Source organism: Botrytis fragariae (assembly GCF_013461495.1).
Source record: "Botrytis fragariae strain BVB16 chromosome Unknown tig00000255, whole genome shotgun sequence".
Taxonomy (NCBI): Eukaryota; Fungi; Ascomycota; class Leotiomycetes; order Helotiales; family Sclerotiniaceae; genus Botrytis; species Botrytis fragariae.
In genome coordinates this window covers 308,044-328,363 of record NW_023501004.1, presented here as the reverse complement: position 1 = coordinate 328,363, position 20,320 = coordinate 308,044, and the positions used below count along the sequence as shown (strand labels likewise).

The following is a 20,320-nucleotide window of genomic DNA, read 5'->3' as shown; positions in this document are numbered from 1 at the left end:
ATTATGTATATTTATGTATATATTTAGATGTTGATATATAAAGTGGTTGGTGTCTGTCTCACCACAAAAGTAAACACATGATTTCCCGGGATTCGAAGATTGCGATGAGGGAAAAGCACAGGACTCCTTCCTTGTATGTCAAGATTGTTAAGGCTGGCGATGAAGATGACTCGGTTTGTATCACGAGATTGCTCAAAGGACAATGGGTAGGTAATAATAACATACTTACACTGTACCTACCCGCTAGGTAGCTATCTACATAAGATTGGAGTCAAGATCAAGTCCAACTTCATTTCCTGCATCTTCCGTCCACCGACGCCAGTAATTATTACAACGTCGGAAGCCTTATGATATCTTACTTATTTTCGGGATTAGTCGGCTTTACGAATCGCCGGTCATGATTCACAAAGAAAGGGCTAAGGATGAACTTGATAGGAGTTTGTCGGTGTTGATGAAAAGGTTTCTCAAGTTCTCCAATCACCGGTGAACCATGGATGAGATTTGATTCCATACAAATCAAGCATTGGACGACATGTCTTGCCAAGGCTTTGCTCGGATCTATCCCCCGGCTCTTCCTTTCCTCATTGAGCTGTTTCAAGGTCCCGATAAGGAAAGAAGCTCTCCCCGCTTTCTTGTGTTCTGCATTGATTCCCCTTCCCTTCCCCTTCCCCTTCCCCAGCCATTCCATATCGTAAACACTCTCTATAACAATCAGCATCGAGCATTCACCCTTTTGTTCGACCTTACTTCTTCTCTTTTGGACAATTTGAATCCTTCTGGAGGGTTTGTTATCCATCGTAACAATCTCCGACGATCTGGCACGCAGGCAAAAGAAGACTGCTGCAAGACCAAGATCTTATCCGCAACGTCTTCCTCTTCATTCGACTCTTCCACCTTCATCAATTCTAATCCCAAGAATACGAGCAAAAACTAAAGCCAAGAATACATTCGCAAATTTTGTGATTCCCCTGGCTGGGCTTTTAACCGCGGTATCGACGCGTCTATACGATATGGGTGCCTCTACCAAGAAGCCGCATGCACAAGGACATGTTGGCGTAGCAGAACGAGTATTAAATATGTGCTCTCCTTCGCCGAGACAAGCAAACGATGAGGATTCAGAAGAGGCGCCACTCCTTCGAAAGGAGGCCAGTAGTTCCGAGCACTCATCTTATTCGACTTCTGACTCATGGAAAGCCAAAAGTCAGAAAGCAAAATTGAGATGGTTCGTTCAAAGTACTATGGGGGTTGTGGGTGTTTTATTGGTAACGATTATAATTGTTACCGCTTCCCTCTTCTTCACCGGTATGAATGTTTTCATCCCCCTCAAGCACCATTGCCTTGCTCTCGTCCAACCCTATAATACATGAATGCCCCCAATTCTACCTTCTTGTGGAACTATTCTTTGAGGAGACGCGATCACTAACATTGATATCTACGCCTAGTTCGTTCGCCTTCAAAGCAAATCCTTCAGCAAAGCACATGCGACTCCGCAGCATGCGTTCATGCCGCTTCCGAAATTCTAAACAACCTTTCTCCCAGATATACAGAGCTTGATGCGTGTTCGAATTTCGAAGAACTGGTCTGTGGTGGGTGGAGAGATCATCATGATTTGAGACCTGACCAAGGTGATGCCTTTACAGGAACAATCATGAGCGAGAATTCACAAACTTTGTTGAGGCACATACTTGAAGGAGATTATCCCAAAGAATCTAAAGTGAGCATGCTCCGACACTAGCCATGTAACGTAACTAATTGTATGATAGCACTCGAGCTTCTCTCCCGCCATGTTATCATCATCTCCCGCTTCCCTGGACGAAGAGAATTTTGATAAGCTCAAGGCAGGCTATAATGCATGCATGAATGAAACCAAGATTAAGACTGTCGGCATCGCTCCTTTACAAGAAATTACGCAGCAAGTAACAGATATGTTTTCGGTTAGAGACTATAAGCACTTGCTCATGAAGTCAGAGGACTATAGCAGTCTTACAGAAACTATTGAATACATGGCTAAATTGGGATCTTCGGCGCTTATATCATCTGGTACCGGACCTGACGACAAAGACCCCGACACCGTCATCGTTCAGGTAGCACCGCCTTACAGAATCGGCCTCCCATCGAAGGAGTATTACGACAATGAAAAGGTAGTAAACGACTATACTCAGACTATTGCGCAAGTCATCCCCAAGTTTCTACCAGAGCATCAAAACAGTAAGGGGCTTGATCGTAACAACATTGCTGCACAAGACAAAGCAACAGACCTTGCCCGTGATGTAGTTGCTCTCGAGAAGAAACTAGCTGCTGCTTCTCCAAACAATGAAGATAGAGACGATGTCACAAAAACCTACAACCCAATGTCCCTCCAAGAGGCTGACAAACTGACTCCTCAAATTCATCTATCCAAAATAATTCACAGTCTAATTCCTGCGGATGTTCAACTCGATCGATTGATCATTGCATCGCCAAGTTACATGCAAGCATTATCAGAAGTGCTAAAAACTACCCCAAAGGAAACGTTACAAACATACTTCGTATGGAAGCTTATTCAGACATTCTATACAGAGATTGAAGCAGATGAATTAAAGCCATATCGAAAATTCATCAATGAGCTTCAAGGAAAGGATGCGGATTCTCAACCGGAACGATGGAGAACTTGTGTATCGCATGTTGATGATGGACTCGGCTGGATTTTGAGTCGATTCTTCGTAGAGAAGGCCTTTTCGGCTGATGCCAAGGACTTTGGGGATCAAATTGTCTCTGATATCAAAGAGATGTTCATTGAAAAACTCAAGGCAACTACATGGATGGATGCTAGTGTCATTGACTTGGGCATTGAGAAAGTACACAAAATCGTTCAGAAGATCGGATATCCTACACAGGTATGCTTAATGTCTAAAATGAGGATGAAAGAATTTATATACTGATGAATGGAACAGAGCCCAGATATCATGGATCCCGAGAACCTTCACAGTTACTACCAATCTGTTCAAGTATCGGATTCGGCTTATTTCAAGAACTCCTTGAATATGAGACGATTTGATATTGCTCGTGAATGGTCAAGTCTGGGAAAGCCAGTCGATAGAAATGAATGGGGTATGACGGTACCAACAGTGAATGCTTATTATAACCCGCCTGGAAACGAAATTGTTTTCCCAGCCGGTATCATGCAATTTCCAGTTTTCGACGTAGCCGTTCCTCAGTATCTTAGTTACGGTGCTTTCGGAGCTGTTTCTGGACACGAATTATCTCATGCATTTGATTCTACAGGTCGTCATTATGATCAAAATGGCAACTACACGGATTGGTGGACACCATCTACTGTAGCTGCATTCAAAGAGCGTGCTCAATGTTTCATTGATCAATATGGCAACTACAGTATTCCCGGCCCAGACGACAAACCTCTTTACGTCAATGGCAAGCTCACCTTGGGAGAGAATATCGCAGATGCTGGAGGACTTTCTGCTTCTTTCGCTGCATGGAAGAAACGTCAAGGGGAGAGTAATGAGAAGAATCAAAATCTTCCAGGATTATCAGAACATTTCTCACAAGATCAATTGTTCTTTGTTAGTTATGCTAACTGGTGGTGTGGAAAGACGACGAAGGAAACGGCAATTAATAGACTCTATACCGATCCGCATGCACCAAAGTGGGCAAGGGTATTGGGTACCATGGCTAATAGTCGAGAATTCAAGGAGGCTTTTAGTTGTAAGGAGAAGGAACCAGTTTGTGAGTTGTGGTAGGCGAATTTGGGAACATTGATTTTTTGATGGGATGATTGAAATGGGTGTTGGATTGTAGGAGTTGTATTATGGAATCGGATGGACAGATTGTGTATTGGTACATGTGTATGCTTATGATATGGATATTGGGGGAATGTGATTTGATTGGAATGGAATTAGGATTGGGATAGGTAACAAAGAGGGGTAGGGTCATTGGATGAGGATTGCACATGTATGAATATATTATATGCACAGGAATTGAGGTATTATTGTTTATTACTGCGATATTTGTATTTGTGAATGTGAATGTGTTGGTAGGGATTTGTGTTTGTTGTATTGATAGTAGCAGGTAGATGTCAGATAGATAGAGGGTGTCACTATTGGAGAATTCTGAGGTAGAAAATGAGTTTATTGTTTTTTTTCTTGTTTTTGTCTGAGTGAGCGGGTTGTCAGTGTTGGATTGTAGTGTGATGGTACGTATCGGAAGGATCATTCACGTTGACGTTAGAGTTATTTATCCAGTGTAGAGATGTATCGCTCATAGTTGGGATCTGTAATCTCTAGACATAGTCTCTACTCCTTGGCGGATAGACGCGGAGGGTTCCCACGCAGGTAGGTGGTAGGGAGGGGGTCTCTCGCAGCACCAGCACAACTAATTTGAGAAGAGGAATTGTGAATTTTGAATTTTGAATTTTGAATTTTCAATTTTCAATTTTGAATTTTGAATTTTGAAGGGCTTTGGATTGGATTGGATTGGATTGGATTGGATTGGATTGGATTGGATTGGATTGGATTGGATTGGATTGGATTGGATTGGATAGTACGTAGTATGTAGTATAGAGTATAGAGTATCAATAAAGAAAGAACATATGTAATTTCTTTTCTTTTCTTTCTTTTCTTTTCTTTCTTTTCGGGGATACGACTTGTTTGAGGATACGACTTCACACCGTTCTATTTACGATCTGGAGTATGGAGTGTTATTGGTGGGGGGTTTTGGGGTCTTACGGGATAGGAGATCGGGGATCGGGGGTCGGGGATTTGTATGCAAGCTACCGGTAGTGAGGACTTCGCATCGATCGGCCTTGGTTCTGCGGAGCGGTGTTGTGAGATTTGGTGGGAATTGGGAGTTGGGAATGTGATGGTGATGGTGATGGTGATGGTGATAGGAATGTATGCATCATGTCATCTCCTTCTCTTTTATTTTTCGAAATGCCAGGTTTTATTGATTAACGTATATATATATACATACATACATACATACATACATACATACATACATACATACATACATACATACATACATACATACATACATACATACATACATACACTTCCCCCCTCTTCCCTCGTCTTCCCTCATCTTTCGAAATTAAATTGCTAATTGCAATTATTTATACATATATCTACATTTATCTCTTAATCCTTCCATTCCTAATACTCTAATAGTATTATACTTATCTTTGGGAGAGGGAAAAAAGGGGACGGGGAGAGAAAAGGGAGGGGAATTAAGATGTATGTATGTATATATGTACGAGTAGGAGAAGCGAGATGACGGGGAAGTGAGATAGGGGAGGGATGAGGATGAATAGGATGGAATGGGAGGAGTGGGAAAGGGGAAGTGAGATGGAGAAGCGAGAGGAAGAGGAATGGAAAAGAGAAAGGATGAGAAAGTGGAGGGGGGGAAAGAGGAAGAAGGTGAAGGAGATGGGGGAGAGAAGGGTTAGAATGAGAGGGAAAAGTGGAAAGTAGAAAGGGACACTGGAGAATAGAGAAAGAGAAATGAAATGAAACAAAATAAACAAAAGAAGAGACGAGAGAGCTATTTTGACGCCTAAACCTAAATAATGAAAAGTATCCAGCAACTTGCTAAAGTCCAGTACAGTATCCTCGAGGCTAGTGCATTGATCGAATACGTGATTGTGAGAAATCATATTGCTTTAAATAAATGAGTTGAGAATGAATCGAGTTATCAAGTTCCTAATCCGAGATTTGGATTCATTTTAAACACATCTGCTTTCAAACACAAATTATAATCCATTCGCCATCCATTCGCCATCCAAACGCCACCAAAAGCCGATATCCCCAAAATCATCATCGTCGTGTACTCGTGCATATATACCATGACACGCAAATCATTACACACCTTCTCCTGTCCCTGTCCTCACCTGAAATTCCCGAATAATCGAGAATACCATATCCATCTCCTTGCTAAAACAAGAGATATTCCTCTGTCAAAGCATTTCAATATCTAGAAGATCCCAAGCCTAACTTCTGTTTCTTAATTCGTGGAATGATTCCAATCAATACCAATACCGCACAAACAATAACTGCCCAGCTCTTAATATGCAATGCGTTAACATTGAAAGGTGTCCATGTCGCCGCAGCAATTGTAGCAAGCATTAGGAGAAGAACGAGGTATCCACTCAATCGATGATATTTATAGATGGACTTTGCGGTTGAGATATCACCGTATAAAGAGGGAGTAAAGTATTGTGTGAAGCCGACTAGAGATTGAATTAAGAGGAGTATATAAGTTATCAAACCCACTAAAATCATTAGTATATTTTCAGCTCCAAGATCTGATTAAAAATACATACGAATAGCATGAGCTGATTCAAAATGTGTTCCATTGTGTGCGAATTTATTGACTTCGATAACGACGAGACCAGCGATTAGGAGACTACTAGCTAATGCATTTATTCCCGCGTGTGCAATTGTACCCTGACGTTTCTGTGTAGCGGTATGTGTGGGTTGGAGAATGAGAATTCCTTGGGTAAGAACCAAGAGGGCGGCAGAATTGAGTAGAGGGTGTGCTGAGAAGAGCATTAATGGGTAGAGAAATATGCTAGCCCAGATGTGAGCTACGAGGAGGAGAAGTCCGACTTGAGTTATGATTGCTGTACCTATTTGAGAAATGGTGTTAATTATCGTTATGTTTTGAATTGAGCGTTGTGAGAGGTTGAATTACCAAGAGCAAGATTCCAATAGAGTGGACGACCTTCTTGTTGTGATGCATCGCCGGCTCTTCCGATTAAAGGCTCATCTTCCCCATAACCAGCTTCATAAGGATCTGGAAGTTCTCCTGAAGTTACTCGAGGATTTTGTGGTATTCCTGTTGCGGACGCCATATTATTGATATTCTGAAGTAGAATGGACCTTCTCAAATGCTTGATGTGTGGATTTCAGACTGAGATTGAGATGGAAAACGAAAACGAAAATGAAAATAGATGAAAGATGAAAGATAATCTTGTACGATATTCGTCCTACCTATATGAATACCTGGTACTTATCAGATCCAAGGCAGCATCAAATAATATACATTACATGGATTTAGATCGTCAACTTGTGTGTAGTACGATTAAAAGTAGTATAATGGCGTCAATGAATTTGAATTGCGGAGAGGGTGAACCAATCATTGAGCTTGCTTCTGTAAGCACTTTCTATGTTGAGACATTGAGACATTTCCATCCGTACATCACGGAGTCCGGTCGCATATTGCGCAATGATGATTGCTCAGTCAGGTGTCTAGTTGTCATTGAAATACGAGGATGGAGTAAAAGTAGATAAGGGGAAGCATGGGAAATGTTATACATGTAGTATATCTTCATTATATCAATCTACCTAGTAGGTATGAAGAGAAGAGAAGAGGAGAGGAGAGGAGAGGAGAGAAAAGAAGAGAAGTAAAGAGAAGTGAAATGAGATGAGATGAGATGAGATGAGATGAGCTGAAGAAGGACACAATGATATATAATAAACTAGCAGGTAGTAATTCTGGAGGTGAAGATGTCAATCTAGAATGAAGCATCTTTACTCTCATCGTTCAAAGTTTCCAAGCTGTCGCTCAAACAGAAAAGTACTGTGGTCCATATATATGATGAATATCATCACATGATTCTCAAAGATATTTGGAAAAGTACAACACTGTCGATACGATATTCACATTCCAACATTTTATCGGATTCCATTCAGATTAAAGAGCAACAAGATTAAAGATGGATAAATGTTCTTGCTTGATAGCGGGGCTTATCGGAGGACTTATCGGAGGACACCGATATAGGAAAATAGTATTATTACTCGATGGAAATTGTAAATTTCCAATATCATTCAAAACTCTCTTTTATTTAGTTTTTCTTCTTGTTGTTCCTTTTCTTCTTCTCTGCTCTCTTCCTCAAATTACTTTTCTGACATCCTTCGTCGTGAAATCTCTTCTTCAATACCCAATTCAATATGACTTTCGAAACCGAATACAAGACGGAAGATGTTGCTGCAACTTTGGTGCCATCGGATGAGATCGATACTACTTTCCGTTCCTCATGTATTGGTAAGTGATACTTTATCGTGTGTTGCGTGGCTTGAGACATGAACGGTTTGGAGTTTCACAAGCCATAGATCACTCAACGATAGAAGCATAAGAGCATGAGAGGAAACTCTTGATTCTTTCAGTGGACGACATCTACAACTCTATAACGAACATCTCAAGTGAGAGTCAACTTCTGCTGTCAGAAAATGCCCTCACCATGTGCTCAAAGTTTTCTCAAAGTCATCCAACACATCCATATCAAACATTTGACTAACCATTCATTCTAGATCTGATATCTGGAAGTCTTGGTGGAAAAGTACTTTCATTCTCAGATGAATGGTTTGCGGAAGCAAATAATCTTCTCACTCCTACCCCGCCCATCAGACAACCAGGAAAGATGGTATATACTGGTGCCTGGTATGATGGATGGGAAACACGTCGACATAACACTGAACCCTTTGATTATGTTGTAATTCGTCTCGGGGTTGCTTCCGGAACAGTTGAGGGAATTGAAGTTGACACAGCTTTCTTCTCTGGAAATAATGCACCTGCTATTTCCGTCGAGGGTGTGTTTAGTGACAATGACGAAGAAGTCATTGGATGGAAAGGCGGTCGAGGAAAATGGGAAACAATTCTTGGTCTGCAAGAGTGTGGTCCTTCTCAAAGATTCGGATGGAAACTTGCCGTTCCAACCACAAAAGCGTACACGCACGTGAGGCTCAACATGTACCCAGATGGTGGAATTGCTCGATTTAGACTCTTTGGTCATGCCATACCTGTTTTCCCAGAAGATAAGAATGCCATCTTTGATTTGGCTGCCGCTCAAAATGGAGGAGTTGCTGTTTCTTGTAGCGATCAGCACTTTGGAGTTATCGCCAACCTTATATTACCCGGACGTGGAAAGGATATGGGAGATGGTTGGGAAACCAAGAGATCCAGAGGAAAAGATCATGTGGATTGGGCTATCATCCGATTAGGAGCACCAGGATCCATCGAGAACTTGATTGTTGATACAGCATTCTTCAGGGGCAACTTTCCTCAAAAAGTAAAGGTTGAGGCTGTAAACTGGAATGGCGAAGGAGAGCCAGATTGTTCAGCTGAAGGATGGACTGCAGTTGTTGAGCCCAGTAAGACCAGTGCTGATAAGGAGCATGAATTTGAATCCTTGGTGAAGGATAAAACCTTTACACATGTCAAGCTAGTCATGATTCCTGATGGAGGAGTGAAGAGAATTAGGGTTCTAGGAAAGAGAAGTGTTTAAGTGAATGAGTAGAGGCATAATAGAAATATTCGAAGTCCTATGCTGTCACACAAAGTTTTACTCGCTTCGATGACTTTCATCTCTTCAATAGGACGGAAACTTTGTCGCAAAGCAGTACTAGGTAGTTTGTAAACTTTGAACATGATATCTTCTTCTCTCTGACATGATGATAAGCAACTGACAGTTTGCAATCACCTGCCTTACATATATTGGAAGTCATAGAAAGATTCTACATGTAAACATTGAATTACATATCACTTTGGCAGAAAACAAAATAAGGCTGAATGCTGCCCAGCCGAGCCAGCCTGCATCCTTCATGGTGAAACCTTGTAAACGCTTGGACCAACTTCCAAGATGACTTCTATTATGCGACCCTTCAATCAAACATGCCCCGGCTCCGACATCATAATAAATGCAAGAAAGTCCAAGTTACAACTTACCACAGCAGCTTCCCTGTGGAACCAACAACAGTTCCAAAATCTGTTACACCTCCTTGAATGATCAGATCTGCAGGAAACAAATTCAATTCTCATAAGGTTACAACAGATGTGTACAGGTTGCATGCAGTCTTTCTGCTGTTGTGATGGACATCGAGGACCATAATGGTGATATAGGTGGATTTGGGGAGGAGAGGGCAAAACCAAGACCACTGCCTGATGATTTGCCCAAGTCACTTGATGATCGAAAAAATGTATCGGCAGAGTATGCACCTGAGACCGAGATGTATGATGCATGGCAAGGTATGACAATTCAATGTAGGAGGGACAAAATCAACCAGCTAACATCTTTAGGACAATCGCAATTCTTAACAAATCCTGTTCTTGCTAAACCACTTGAGTTCAAGAATCTCTCACTTGGAACTGACGAATTCGAAGATGATATTACAAAACAAAAGATAGGGGAGAGTGACAACAGACTCATGGAAATGTTGGCCGCTCAAGCAGCACATCGGGATGGCTCAGCTAGTGAGGATGAAGATGCTGTCGCTACCGATGAGAAGCTTTCACTCGAAGAGAAGAAGGATATATTACAAAAGGCTTTGAATATGGCAGCTAGTAATGGAGATGTTGATCGCATAGAGAGGATTCTTCAAGGTAAAGCAAAAGACCTTGTTGATTTGGATGCGCCGGATGAAGAAGGTACAGCGCCATTAATATACGCAAGTTGTTTTGTAAGTTCTGGCCACGTTTGCCGTATTTCTTAAAGCAACTAACGAATGCGCAGGGTCATGAAGCCGTTGTAACAGCACTGTTAGATGCTGGCGCCGATGTCGACAAACAAGATCGAAATCAATGGAGTGCTTTGATGTGGGCAATGACAAATCGGCATAAGGGTATAGCGAAAGCACTTCTAGATAGTGGCGCATCTAGGGATGTCAAATCATCGACGGGTAGAACAGCATTCGACTTTATCGCTCCAGATAGTGAAATTGCCGATTACCTACAAGATGGCGGTTATCATATTGGCAATGCTGGAGTAACGGACGACTTTTACAATCCTGGATTCTCCCAAGATCGATTCGAGGAGGAAATGGCGGAGAATGAGATGAGGCGGCGAATGATGATGGAGAGTGCTAGAGATTTAGAGGTTGACTTGGGTAATATGGGTATTGATGATCAACCTGAGTCACCAGAGGAGTTAGAAGAAGAAGGGCAAGATTTCGATTGGAGTCGATGTTTACATGATCAAATGTTCGTGTTCCAAGAAAGTGAACTTGGTCGAATCTTGGATATTATCATCACCAACATGTCTCCTCAACGATCACCGTCTCAAAAACCTGTGCCGGCCAACATGATTTTCCTCAGCGCCAGGTATGCTCATTATCATGCAAGTCATGATCTTCTGGCCAAACTCCTCATTAGCGCAATGGATAAGATCAATGATGTGGTTGAAACACATCAATGGGACATGACGATATTGGCTTTCTGGATTTCGAATGCTACATTGTTATTACATTATCTGAAGAAAGATGCTGGGTTATCCGAGTCAACATCCGAATTTCAACTTCAGCTTGCGGAATTGATCAATGAGATATTTATCTTGATTATTCGAGATGCTGAAAGGAGAATGGATAAAGTCCTTGATTCTGCCATGTTAGAACATGAAACCATTCCAGGATTCGAAGACGTCACATTTCAGAATGAATGGAAGCTCTTCAAGAGAAAAGCGACTGTCAAAGAAGTGCCGATTGAAAAAAGATTCCGGCCACCTTCTCCAAAGGCAAGGGCTAAACCGTCACCTCGCAATGTCACATCTTTATTATCCTCGACTCTTTTTGTATTGGATCTCTATGACATACATTCTGTCATTACTTCTCAAATATTGGCGCAACTATTGTACTGGCTTGGAGCCGAACTTTTCAATCGTATCATGTCTAATCGAAAATACCTAGCACGAACCAAGGCAATGCAAATACGCATGAATGTATCTAGTCTGGAAGAATGGGCGCGAACGAACAATCGACAACCTGAGCATTATGAACATGGTTCTATGACTTCTAGTGGAGAAATGACTGTTGAAGCAACGCGGCGACATCTCGCACCTTTGGTTCAATTACTACAATGGTTACAATGTTTCTCCTCTTTGGGGCAAGATGATTTGGAAGCGTTAGTTGGAACATTACAACAACTCACGCGACTTACACCTCAACAACTAATACATTCGGTAAAACATTATCGAGCCGAAGTTGGAGAAAAGGGTTTACCAAAGAGTGCCATGAACTATTTAGTCAATCTACAAGAAGAGCATAGATTAAGAAAAGAGCGTCAAAAACGCACTTCTCAAGGTCTACGCATGAGTGCGCCATCCACACCAGCTAGAAAGGGAAGTAGCAAACCCTTACCTGATACCCCTGATTCGAACGGTCGTGGTGGAAAACCTCAATCTCTAGATGATGAATCGTTTGAGGAAGATGACGATGCACCTGAAAATCTACTTTTAGATCCAGCTCTTATGCTTCCATTCTCATTACCCTCGAGTACGGATATGTTGATTAGTTATGGAGCGGGATTTGGGGGGGTGAATAGAGAGAGAGAAAGGAAATACATACCGACTGTCCCTCCGGAATTTTTGGCAAAGTTGGATTTGAGTGGGGGAAGAGCACATTCAACGTATCATGAGAGAGATTGGGAGAATGAGGAGCTTTGATCTTTGATGAGTATAAGGGGTTGAGGAGAATAAGTGGAAATTGGGAGATAAAAGATAGCATTTATTGGTAGGCAGGCAGCATGGCGTGGCGTTTTGTTGGCGTTTGTCATGATGGATGATGCTGGTGCGTGCCGGCATACAATGCTTAACAGTGTCAAATAATTTGACATGGATTTATGTCAAATGGTGGAATTTGTTTTTCTGTGCGCTTCTTTGCGAAGAGAAGAGGCAAAGAAGAGGTAGAATGGGGAGGGAATACAATGCAGTGGGACTGAATGAATAGCATATTGTTATATGGTATGATATGAATGGATGCTTTTTTTGTGTTGTACGCAATAGAGATTTGTATTTGCATTGTGTGTAAGAGAGAGGGGAGGAGGGGAGGGGAGAGAAATAGAAAATTTATCAATTCTTTCCAATTCGATTTTTGGCCTCGAGAAACAAAAAACTCATCTGGGGCTGCGGAATTGTTGTGTATTTGTGTGTATGTGTATATGTATATGTGTCACGTTCGGAACCGGAAGGAGGATTTTTATTTGACATGGCATGATATAGGACGGGACTTGGATGGATGGATGCCCGACGGGTAGGGTAGAGTATGTATGTATGTATGTATGTATGTATGTATGTATGTATGTATGTATGTATGAGTGACATTCTTTTTTTCTCCGGGGGTAACCTACGGATTTCGTGGTTGTGGTTGTGGAATTGAGGTTGGGGTTGGGGTCATGTAAAAGGGGGGTATGGAAGGGTGAGGGGGTTGGGAAAATGGTATAAAGAAGGTGGAAAGTGGAAAGTGGAAAGTGGAGAGGAGTGAGGGATAAATGATGGGTGATGGGTTGTTTGTAAACGGTATGATTATATCGATAGGTGCGTGGATGGATCGTAGGTAAATGTTGGGTTTGGCTGTTTGGTGGGTTGGTGGGTTGGTGAGTTGTATGTGTATGTGTATGTGTATGTGTATGTGTAGGTAGTAGATATATAGAAGTAGGATAGAATCTCGCTTGTGTGAGTGATACTTGACTAGTGAGAGGAGATGTGATGATGATGATAATAATAAATGATATTGAAGTTTGTGTGTTTAGTTATATGTTTATATGTTTGTAGGTGTTGGTTAGGTAGATACCTGGATATTGGGTAGATAGGTAAGTGAATATGTGAATAAGGAAGTAGGTATTAGATTGAGATGGGTTTGTAGATCTGAATAGATAGGTAGGTAGGTAGGTAGTTTGTAGCTGGTATAATGAATTGATATTGGGAATCTGGTATCTCGCTAGATACCTACTAGATGTGTAGGTAGTTAGTTGTTTAGACATATTTTGTTTTGGACAAAACTTTAATATGTTATAAATTGATTTCTTTTTTGTTAAATAAAAAAATATTGAAAACAATTCATTCGGAAGGGGGAGAAGGGTAATGTGATCTTCCCAACTCACTCGTAGTCGTGAGCGAGGTTGGGGTAGAGGGAGTGTGACTGACTAGATATGCAACTAATACTTAGTTGGGTTCTTCATGATTAGAGTTGGGCTCAGGGTTTCTTTTTCGTTCGAGATATATATAAGATAAGCTTTGCGGGTGCGTGGGTGCGTAGGTGCTAAAGTGAGTCTTAAAACTTTGGAGAACGTTTTGATGTTTGGATGTTTGGGGATTGGCGTCTAGGTGCTAGATCGACACCTTCTGTTTTGGTAAGGGCTGAAGTATCGAGGGTGGCTAATTTGTCTGTGCGTGGATATATGTAGTTGGTATTAGACGGAAGCTGAATGGGGATGGAGAATGGGGAATCAGAAGGGAAGGGAAGAGGTAGAGGGCTGATGTAGAAGTACTAGGTAGAAAGGGAAGCGAGAGATAGAGAGATGGAAAACTCGGGGAGGATTGAGGAGTGTGAACTGTGGCTGGAGATGGAGGGGGGTTGATTGTTTGTCGAGGGGAGACTTACACTTACATACCTAGTAGGTATCTGAGTATAAATAATTTGAGTGAAGAAGGTGTTGGTTGATATTACCTAGTGTCTATTTACTACACAATATAGATATTCATATGTATAGACTGATATAGAGTTACTCGTATGTATGGAATAATAAATATTCAACAGGTGGGGGATTACTTTTCTCCTTTCTTTTCTTCTCTTTCTTTCCTTTCCTCTTCTTCTTCTTCTTCTTCTTCTTCTTCTCCTTCTTCTCCTTCTTCTTCTTCTCCATATTAGAGTTCTAAATCGACCGTGACCGGCATATCAAAAGACATGATGTAATACCATGGGACCGACAACCCCGTATGCCCTTTTGTCATAGCGATCATATTATATTGAAATCACACATTGTCATAATATCATTGTTGATCGGATGATATCAAGTATATACTTCAACACGTTCAACATGAAGTTGGTATATCATGATATGTATCGTTGGCATGACTGATGATGGATGAAAATGACTATGGGAATTTGAAAAGACGGTCATGAAGAAATCATCGTCTTGATATTGATCAGGAAAAGGTATGGTGAGAGGACTGTTCAAAGGGAGTGCGTGGTCGATGCTGGTCCACCAGATTCTCCCAAGAGAGTCAAAATGGGAATTTGATGTCAAGTATAGTGAGTGACGTTTCTTTTTATTGAAGAGTAAACATTGTTTTGCTCTTTCTTCTCTCCTGTATATGAATGAACGGTGACCTCGAAAGAACAAGGTGATTGGGACAATCAATAATCGAATATCGAATTCAAGAATCAAATTTCCACCTCAATTATTTCAGCTACATATATCTAACAGAGGAAAAACAAAACATTGATCTTTTCACCATCAATTCTTTGTTTGCTATCTATTGATCGAGTACACGGATCTCAAGGTTACATTTCTACACAATATATCAGAGATTCTTACCTCTCATAAGGACAATTGAAATCCACATCCGAATCACCTCAAGTTTTGAAAATATCAAGCCGAAGAGAAGAAAAGTACCTCCTCCAATCCAAATATATACTTCAACCCGAGCACTTGTTCCAATCCGTCGACCTTTCACACCTACATGAAGCTTGCCCAGGATTACAACACAGCACTACAGCATTACAATCATCATATCAAATCACAGAGAGTGCCTACCTGCAAGCCACTGCATCGTACAACACAACATTGATATCTTACGACCAGAGCACCGGAAAGTAACATTGCCAAATCTGAAAAGCGAAGAAGAATTGGTCCATCTAATAACAATCTATCACATTTTCTTCAACTTTCCTCAATCTATATTTTCGAGGTTAAAATTTCTAATATACGAGTAACCTTACCGGCACGAATTCTTCGGGTCTTTTGAATATCTCTCTCTCTCTCTCTCTCTTTCTCTCTCCCTCTCTCCCCCCCCCCCTCCACAACAAAAGAAACCAAAACAACTAAACAACCAAACTCGAATCTTTTCACCTCAAATAATGAACCATGGCACTCAATGTTCAAAGATTCGGAAGTTTTAGAAGTATTCGAAAGAGGTCATCTAATAATACCAAAAACAATATCAATACTAATACTAATACTAATACCGGTACCCCACAAGTTACGACAAATATAACAACCAATAATGAGGGACTACCAGGGCCACCATCAGAGCTAATTGCGATGAGATATGAAGATATGTTCCCTGGAGCAAGGGCACCAATTCCCGTTACTGTTGCACCTCCACTTTCTCCACCTACAGATACGCATCCTGCATTTCGACCACGATCATTACTTAACCAAGGTCATGAACTAGGAGCTTTGAAGAAGGAGGATAATACAAAGAGAGATTCGGGTCTTGCCCCTACTACCAGTACAAGTGCTCGAGATTGTGAAGGTGGTTCTATTAATCGTCACTCTTTTAATACCGTCGACAATGATAATGTCTTGGGAATCAATATAAACTTTGATTCAAAAGTGGCCATGGCAGAACCAAGCAGCACAAGCTCCACTCCACAAGTTCAATTGAGCGATGTGCAATCACCCGCATCACTAAAATCTCCAAGTTTTATGAAAAATGAAAGCTTGGGGTCTTCTGCAGGGTCCCTGAAACGATGGAAAACGAAAAATGGTAATTCCAAAACCCCTACCAATACTGGTAAATCTATAGAGATTTCAGACGAGCAATTTTCACCCATCACCACTCCAATTCCAGGTGAAAGTTTATTAGAAGACGATTTTATGCAATCGATGTCTTTTTCCAAAAGAGGGAGTATCATGTTAGGGGGAAGAAAGCCAATAAATGCTCAAGCGCGCACAAATGCGACGCGAAGGTGGGTGGGATCAAAGCCCCGTAGCGTACCAGCTAATTGTGCTGACGAGAGACATTCATTAGACAACCTAGCTTTTCTATGTTAGCCACAACGTCGCCATCGATCAAAGTATTGTCGGACGATTTGGAAATGGAGTCGCAAAAGGTCAGATCTATGTATGAGTCGGGGTCGGGCTTTGACTGGCGTGATGGGAAAGACGACACAATTGATAATCGTTTAACAGCTGGAGGGGAATCGATACCCGAAAGACCTGTTACGTGAGTGTGGAACTGCTTACTGATGATTGCGCTCTCCACTAATTAATTTTAGGGCAAACAGTTACTTGACTCCCAATGGCATTGGCGTACCACAACGATCCGCGAGCGCATTGTCGAATAGAAGACCTGCCGAGTTAGCTGGAGGCATCGAAGATTGGGAAGACGTGAATGGGAAAGATGTCGATAGATATGGTTTCATTAACAGCGGGAGGACCACCACCAGGCCTGGCACACCAGAACCCAAACCACCACAACGAGTCTCTACTGTACTTCAATTGGCCTCCGAAGCACCACGAAGAAAACGGACATTTGGTCGATCGCCATCTACTGCGAATTCCCAGAAGGGATTCAGGCGTGCGCCTAGTCGAAAGGTTTCTGCGAGATCATTGAAAAGGACACAAGGGGATAATGCGTCAATACGAAGCTCGCGAAGCTCTCAACTTAGACAAGCTGCCAATCGATTGCCAGGAAATAAAGATAGAAGGTGGATGGACGAAGCTGGTGACATGTTGACTCTACCTCCTGGCTTGGCCGATATTGCTGAAGAAGTGGAAGGGGGAAAGGGGCAGAATTAATGAAGAAGAAGGAATCGGAACGAACAGAGAAATGGAGGAGAATGGCTAAGATAATAAAAGGCAAGGATGGAGAAGGGATGGTCTTCGAATTCGACACGAAAAATTCCAAATTAATAGAAAGGACATGGAAAGGGATACCAGATCGTTGGCGTTCTGCGGCATGGTATTCTTTTCTTTCTAGTTCAGCAAAGAAGAGGGAAGATAGCGCGCAAGAGGGAGATATAATCGAAGCTTTCCATAAGCTACAAGATCAAAGTTCGGCAGATGATGTCCAAATCGATGTTGATGTTCCTCGGACGATCAATAGCCACATCATGTTTAGACGAAGATATAGAGGTGGTCAGAGATTACTCTTTAGAGTTCTTCACGCTTTATCACTATACTTTCCTACAACGGGCTATGTTCAGGGCATGGCATCATTGGCAGCTACTCTTCTGTGTTATTTTGACGAAGAGAAATGTTTCGTGATGCTAGTACGCATGTGGACTTTGCGTGGGCTAGAGAAATTATACGAGCCAGGGTTTCCGGGTTTGATGGCTGCTTTAGATGAGTTTGCAACTACGTGGCTAGATAATGGTGAGGTTTCGGCTAAGCTGGTAAGTACTTGATGTCCTACTTCTTACATACAATACTGACTACGATAGAACGAACTTGGCATCGAACCTACAGCATACGGTACTCGATGGTATCTCACTCTCTTCAATTATTCCATTCCTTTCCCAGCTCAACTCCGCGTTTGGGATGTCTTCATGCTTCTTGGAGATGAAGATCAATCATTACCCTACAGCAAAGAAAGACCATTTGCAGGTGGCTTGGACATTATTCATGCTACTAGCGCCGCATTAATCGATGGCACGCGAGATATATTACTCGATAGTGATTTCGAAAGTTCAATGAAAGTCCTCACGAGTTGGATCCCAGTCAAGGATGAGGAATTGTTGATGAAGGTCACGAAAGCAGAGTGGAAATTGCATCGAGGGAAGAAGAGAAGTTGAATTGTGGTTCAAGAATAGAGGAGAAAAGATACCCCGGTCGATTTTGTAAAATCGATATCACATAGTCATACATCTTATCAATGTATGACTGACACGATGAATATTTTCCTTTGTTTTAATGCCTTAATGTTTTGGTGGTATTTTGTCCACTTGTTTGTTTTTGTTTTTGTTTTCTACGGAGTTGTTGCAAGAGCGTTTTTTTACTACTGCATTATACCATACGTGTTTGGGATGGGATTTTATTATAGTTGTTTTAATCTGTTGGCTTCTTCTAAGGAGGAGAGAAAGAGAGGGGGAGATGGTGAGGGTTATTTCTTTATTGTATTTTTATAATCTCGTAGGGGAAGAGGGGTTTCAGGGCAGGATATATGGTCTAATGGCTATAGATATATCTGTTTCTTTCTTTGCCTACAGGAGATTGACTGGCCGGTTGTTAATTGGAATTGGACTGGGAGTTGGATGGATGGATGGTTAAGAGAAGAAGAGAGGGTGATTAATGGATGGAGAGAGGAAGAGAAGGGGTATTGGGGTTCATCGGGTTTTTGTTAGAGGGATGTAATTGTTACTTTGGGATGAAGATGAAGATGAAGGGGGATGATGTATTAGAGTTGAGGTGCGTGGTTCGTGTGATTTGGATTGTGGATTGTGATAGGAGGGAAGGGGGAAGGGGAGATTTGAAAGTGGAGAATGGAGGAGGGGGGAAGATAAGATACAATGGAGAGCTTCAATTGTATTATGTATTGCATCGTATGTCGTGAGATATTATGCGGGAGAGGGAAAGAAGTCTCAAGGAGATAGATAGTATAGTAGATAGTAGATAGAAGAAATTCAAAAGAAAGATATTGAGAGAAGAGAGATTGTTTTGCGTGTGTGCGGCTCTGGGTTGGTTCTTTGGTGAATAAGTAAAGTAGTTGTTATACTATCTTTCTTTTCTTTTGGGGATTTGGGTCGTCTGTGGGTGGGGGGAGGAAAAAGAAGGGAGGAGGAAGGGGAGGAGGGGGAGTTGTATTGTACTGTTTTATCTGGTGATGTTGTATTGTATTGTATTGTCTTGTGTTGTACCATGCGATACTGTGATTGGTGTAAATTTGGTTATGTTATATTGGATTGGATTGGATTGGATTGGACTGGATTGGATCGCAGACTGGAGATCAGATGCTAGATGTAGTATTGAAGAGGGAAGGAAAAGGAAATCAAAGCTAGGAGTTGTAGATTATAGATTGATCCCAAGAGATCTAAGGGTGGGGGAGGGGGTATTTGATGATTGTGGAGTATACATACGTACATACATACATACATGTGTATATCTTGTATAGACAGAGAGGGGGGAGAACTTAAGAGAGACGAGGAATAAAATTGGATGTTTTGTGTACTATGGATACTCAGTAGATAGCAGATAGTATAGATAGTAGATAGATGGAGATGAAAATTGATGTAAGGATGATCCGGGGACGCAAGATATATGTATACCTAGTTCTTATGAAATAAGTGGCTTTCATGGATATATTTTGCCATGTCTTTTGGCTTAAGATTTGGGAGTTTGTGGAGGAATGAAGGATGGGGATGGGAATGGGTGTTGTTGTTGTTGTTGTTGTTACTTGGGGAGGGGTGATTGGAGTTGGGATTAAGAGGAGGGAGACGAGATAGTGAGATCTGAGGAGTTGAAAAGAGGGAGGAGAAGAAGAGGTTGTTTGTTTATTATGGAGAATGTATTATGGAGATTGAGGTTGCGAGGTGATGGTAAGATTCTCTTGTTTGTTTTTTTTTCCTTTTTCATAGTTTCCTATCAGGAGTCTGTGAGAAGGTTTTTGTAATGAGGA

General features: G+C 41.6%; 5 protein-coding genes across 5 annotated transcripts; 3 read left to right on the top strand and 2 right to left on the bottom strand.

Annotated features, from left to right (window-relative positions):
• Nucleotides 1–1,010: 1,010 nt before the first annotated feature.
• Nucleotides 1,011–3,737, top strand: Bfra_011880sa (putative endothelin-converting enzyme protein; the record flags this gene model as incomplete). The annotated part of the gene is made up of 4 exons (XM_037342206.1): nucleotides 1,011–1,302; nucleotides 1,443–1,714; nucleotides 1,764–2,876; nucleotides 2,934–3,737. The coding sequence occupies 4 exons, from the start codon at nucleotides 1,011–1,013 to the stop codon at nucleotides 3,735–3,737; spliced, it is 2,481 nt and encodes an 826-aa protein (XP_037187864.1).
• Nucleotides 3,738–5,957: 2,220 nt separating this feature from the next.
• Nucleotides 5,958–6,844, bottom strand: Bfra_011879 (putative cytochrome b561 protein; the record flags this gene model as incomplete). Its single annotated transcript, XM_037342205.1, has 3 exons — nucleotides 5,958–6,262; nucleotides 6,314–6,619; nucleotides 6,685–6,844. The coding sequence occupies 3 exons, from the start codon at nucleotides 6,842–6,844 to the stop codon at nucleotides 5,958–5,960; spliced, it is 771 nt and encodes a 256-aa protein (XP_037187863.1).
• Nucleotides 6,845–7,943: 1,099 nt separating this feature from the next.
• Bfra_011878 (putative dil and ankyrin domain-containing protein) lies at nucleotides 7,944–12,424 on the top strand (the record flags this gene model as incomplete). Its single annotated transcript, XM_037342204.1, has 5 exons — nucleotides 7,944–8,037; nucleotides 8,304–9,238; nucleotides 9,834–10,017; nucleotides 10,069–10,448; nucleotides 10,502–12,424. 5 exons carry the CDS (start codon nucleotides 7,944–7,946, stop codon nucleotides 12,422–12,424), a joined length of 3,516 nt encoding a protein of 1,171 aa, XP_037187862.1.
• Nucleotides 12,425–14,030: 1,606 nt separating this feature from the next.
• Bfra_011877 (uncharacterized protein) lies at nucleotides 14,031–14,622 on the bottom strand (the record flags this gene model as incomplete). Its single annotated transcript, XM_037342203.1, has 2 exons — nucleotides 14,031–14,143; nucleotides 14,529–14,622. 2 exons carry the CDS (start codon nucleotides 14,620–14,622, stop codon nucleotides 14,031–14,033), a joined length of 207 nt encoding a protein of 68 aa, XP_037187861.1.
• Nucleotides 14,623–15,846: 1,224 nt separating this feature from the next.
• On the top strand, nucleotides 15,847–18,500 carry Bfra_011876 (putative tbc domain-containing protein; the record flags this gene model as incomplete). Its single annotated transcript, XM_037342202.1, has 5 exons — nucleotides 15,847–16,673; nucleotides 16,736–16,930; nucleotides 16,983–17,478; nucleotides 17,571–18,101; nucleotides 18,150–18,500. 5 exons carry the CDS (start codon nucleotides 15,847–15,849, stop codon nucleotides 18,498–18,500), a joined length of 2,400 nt encoding a protein of 799 aa, XP_037187860.1.
• Nucleotides 18,501–20,320: the final 1,820 nt, after the last annotated feature.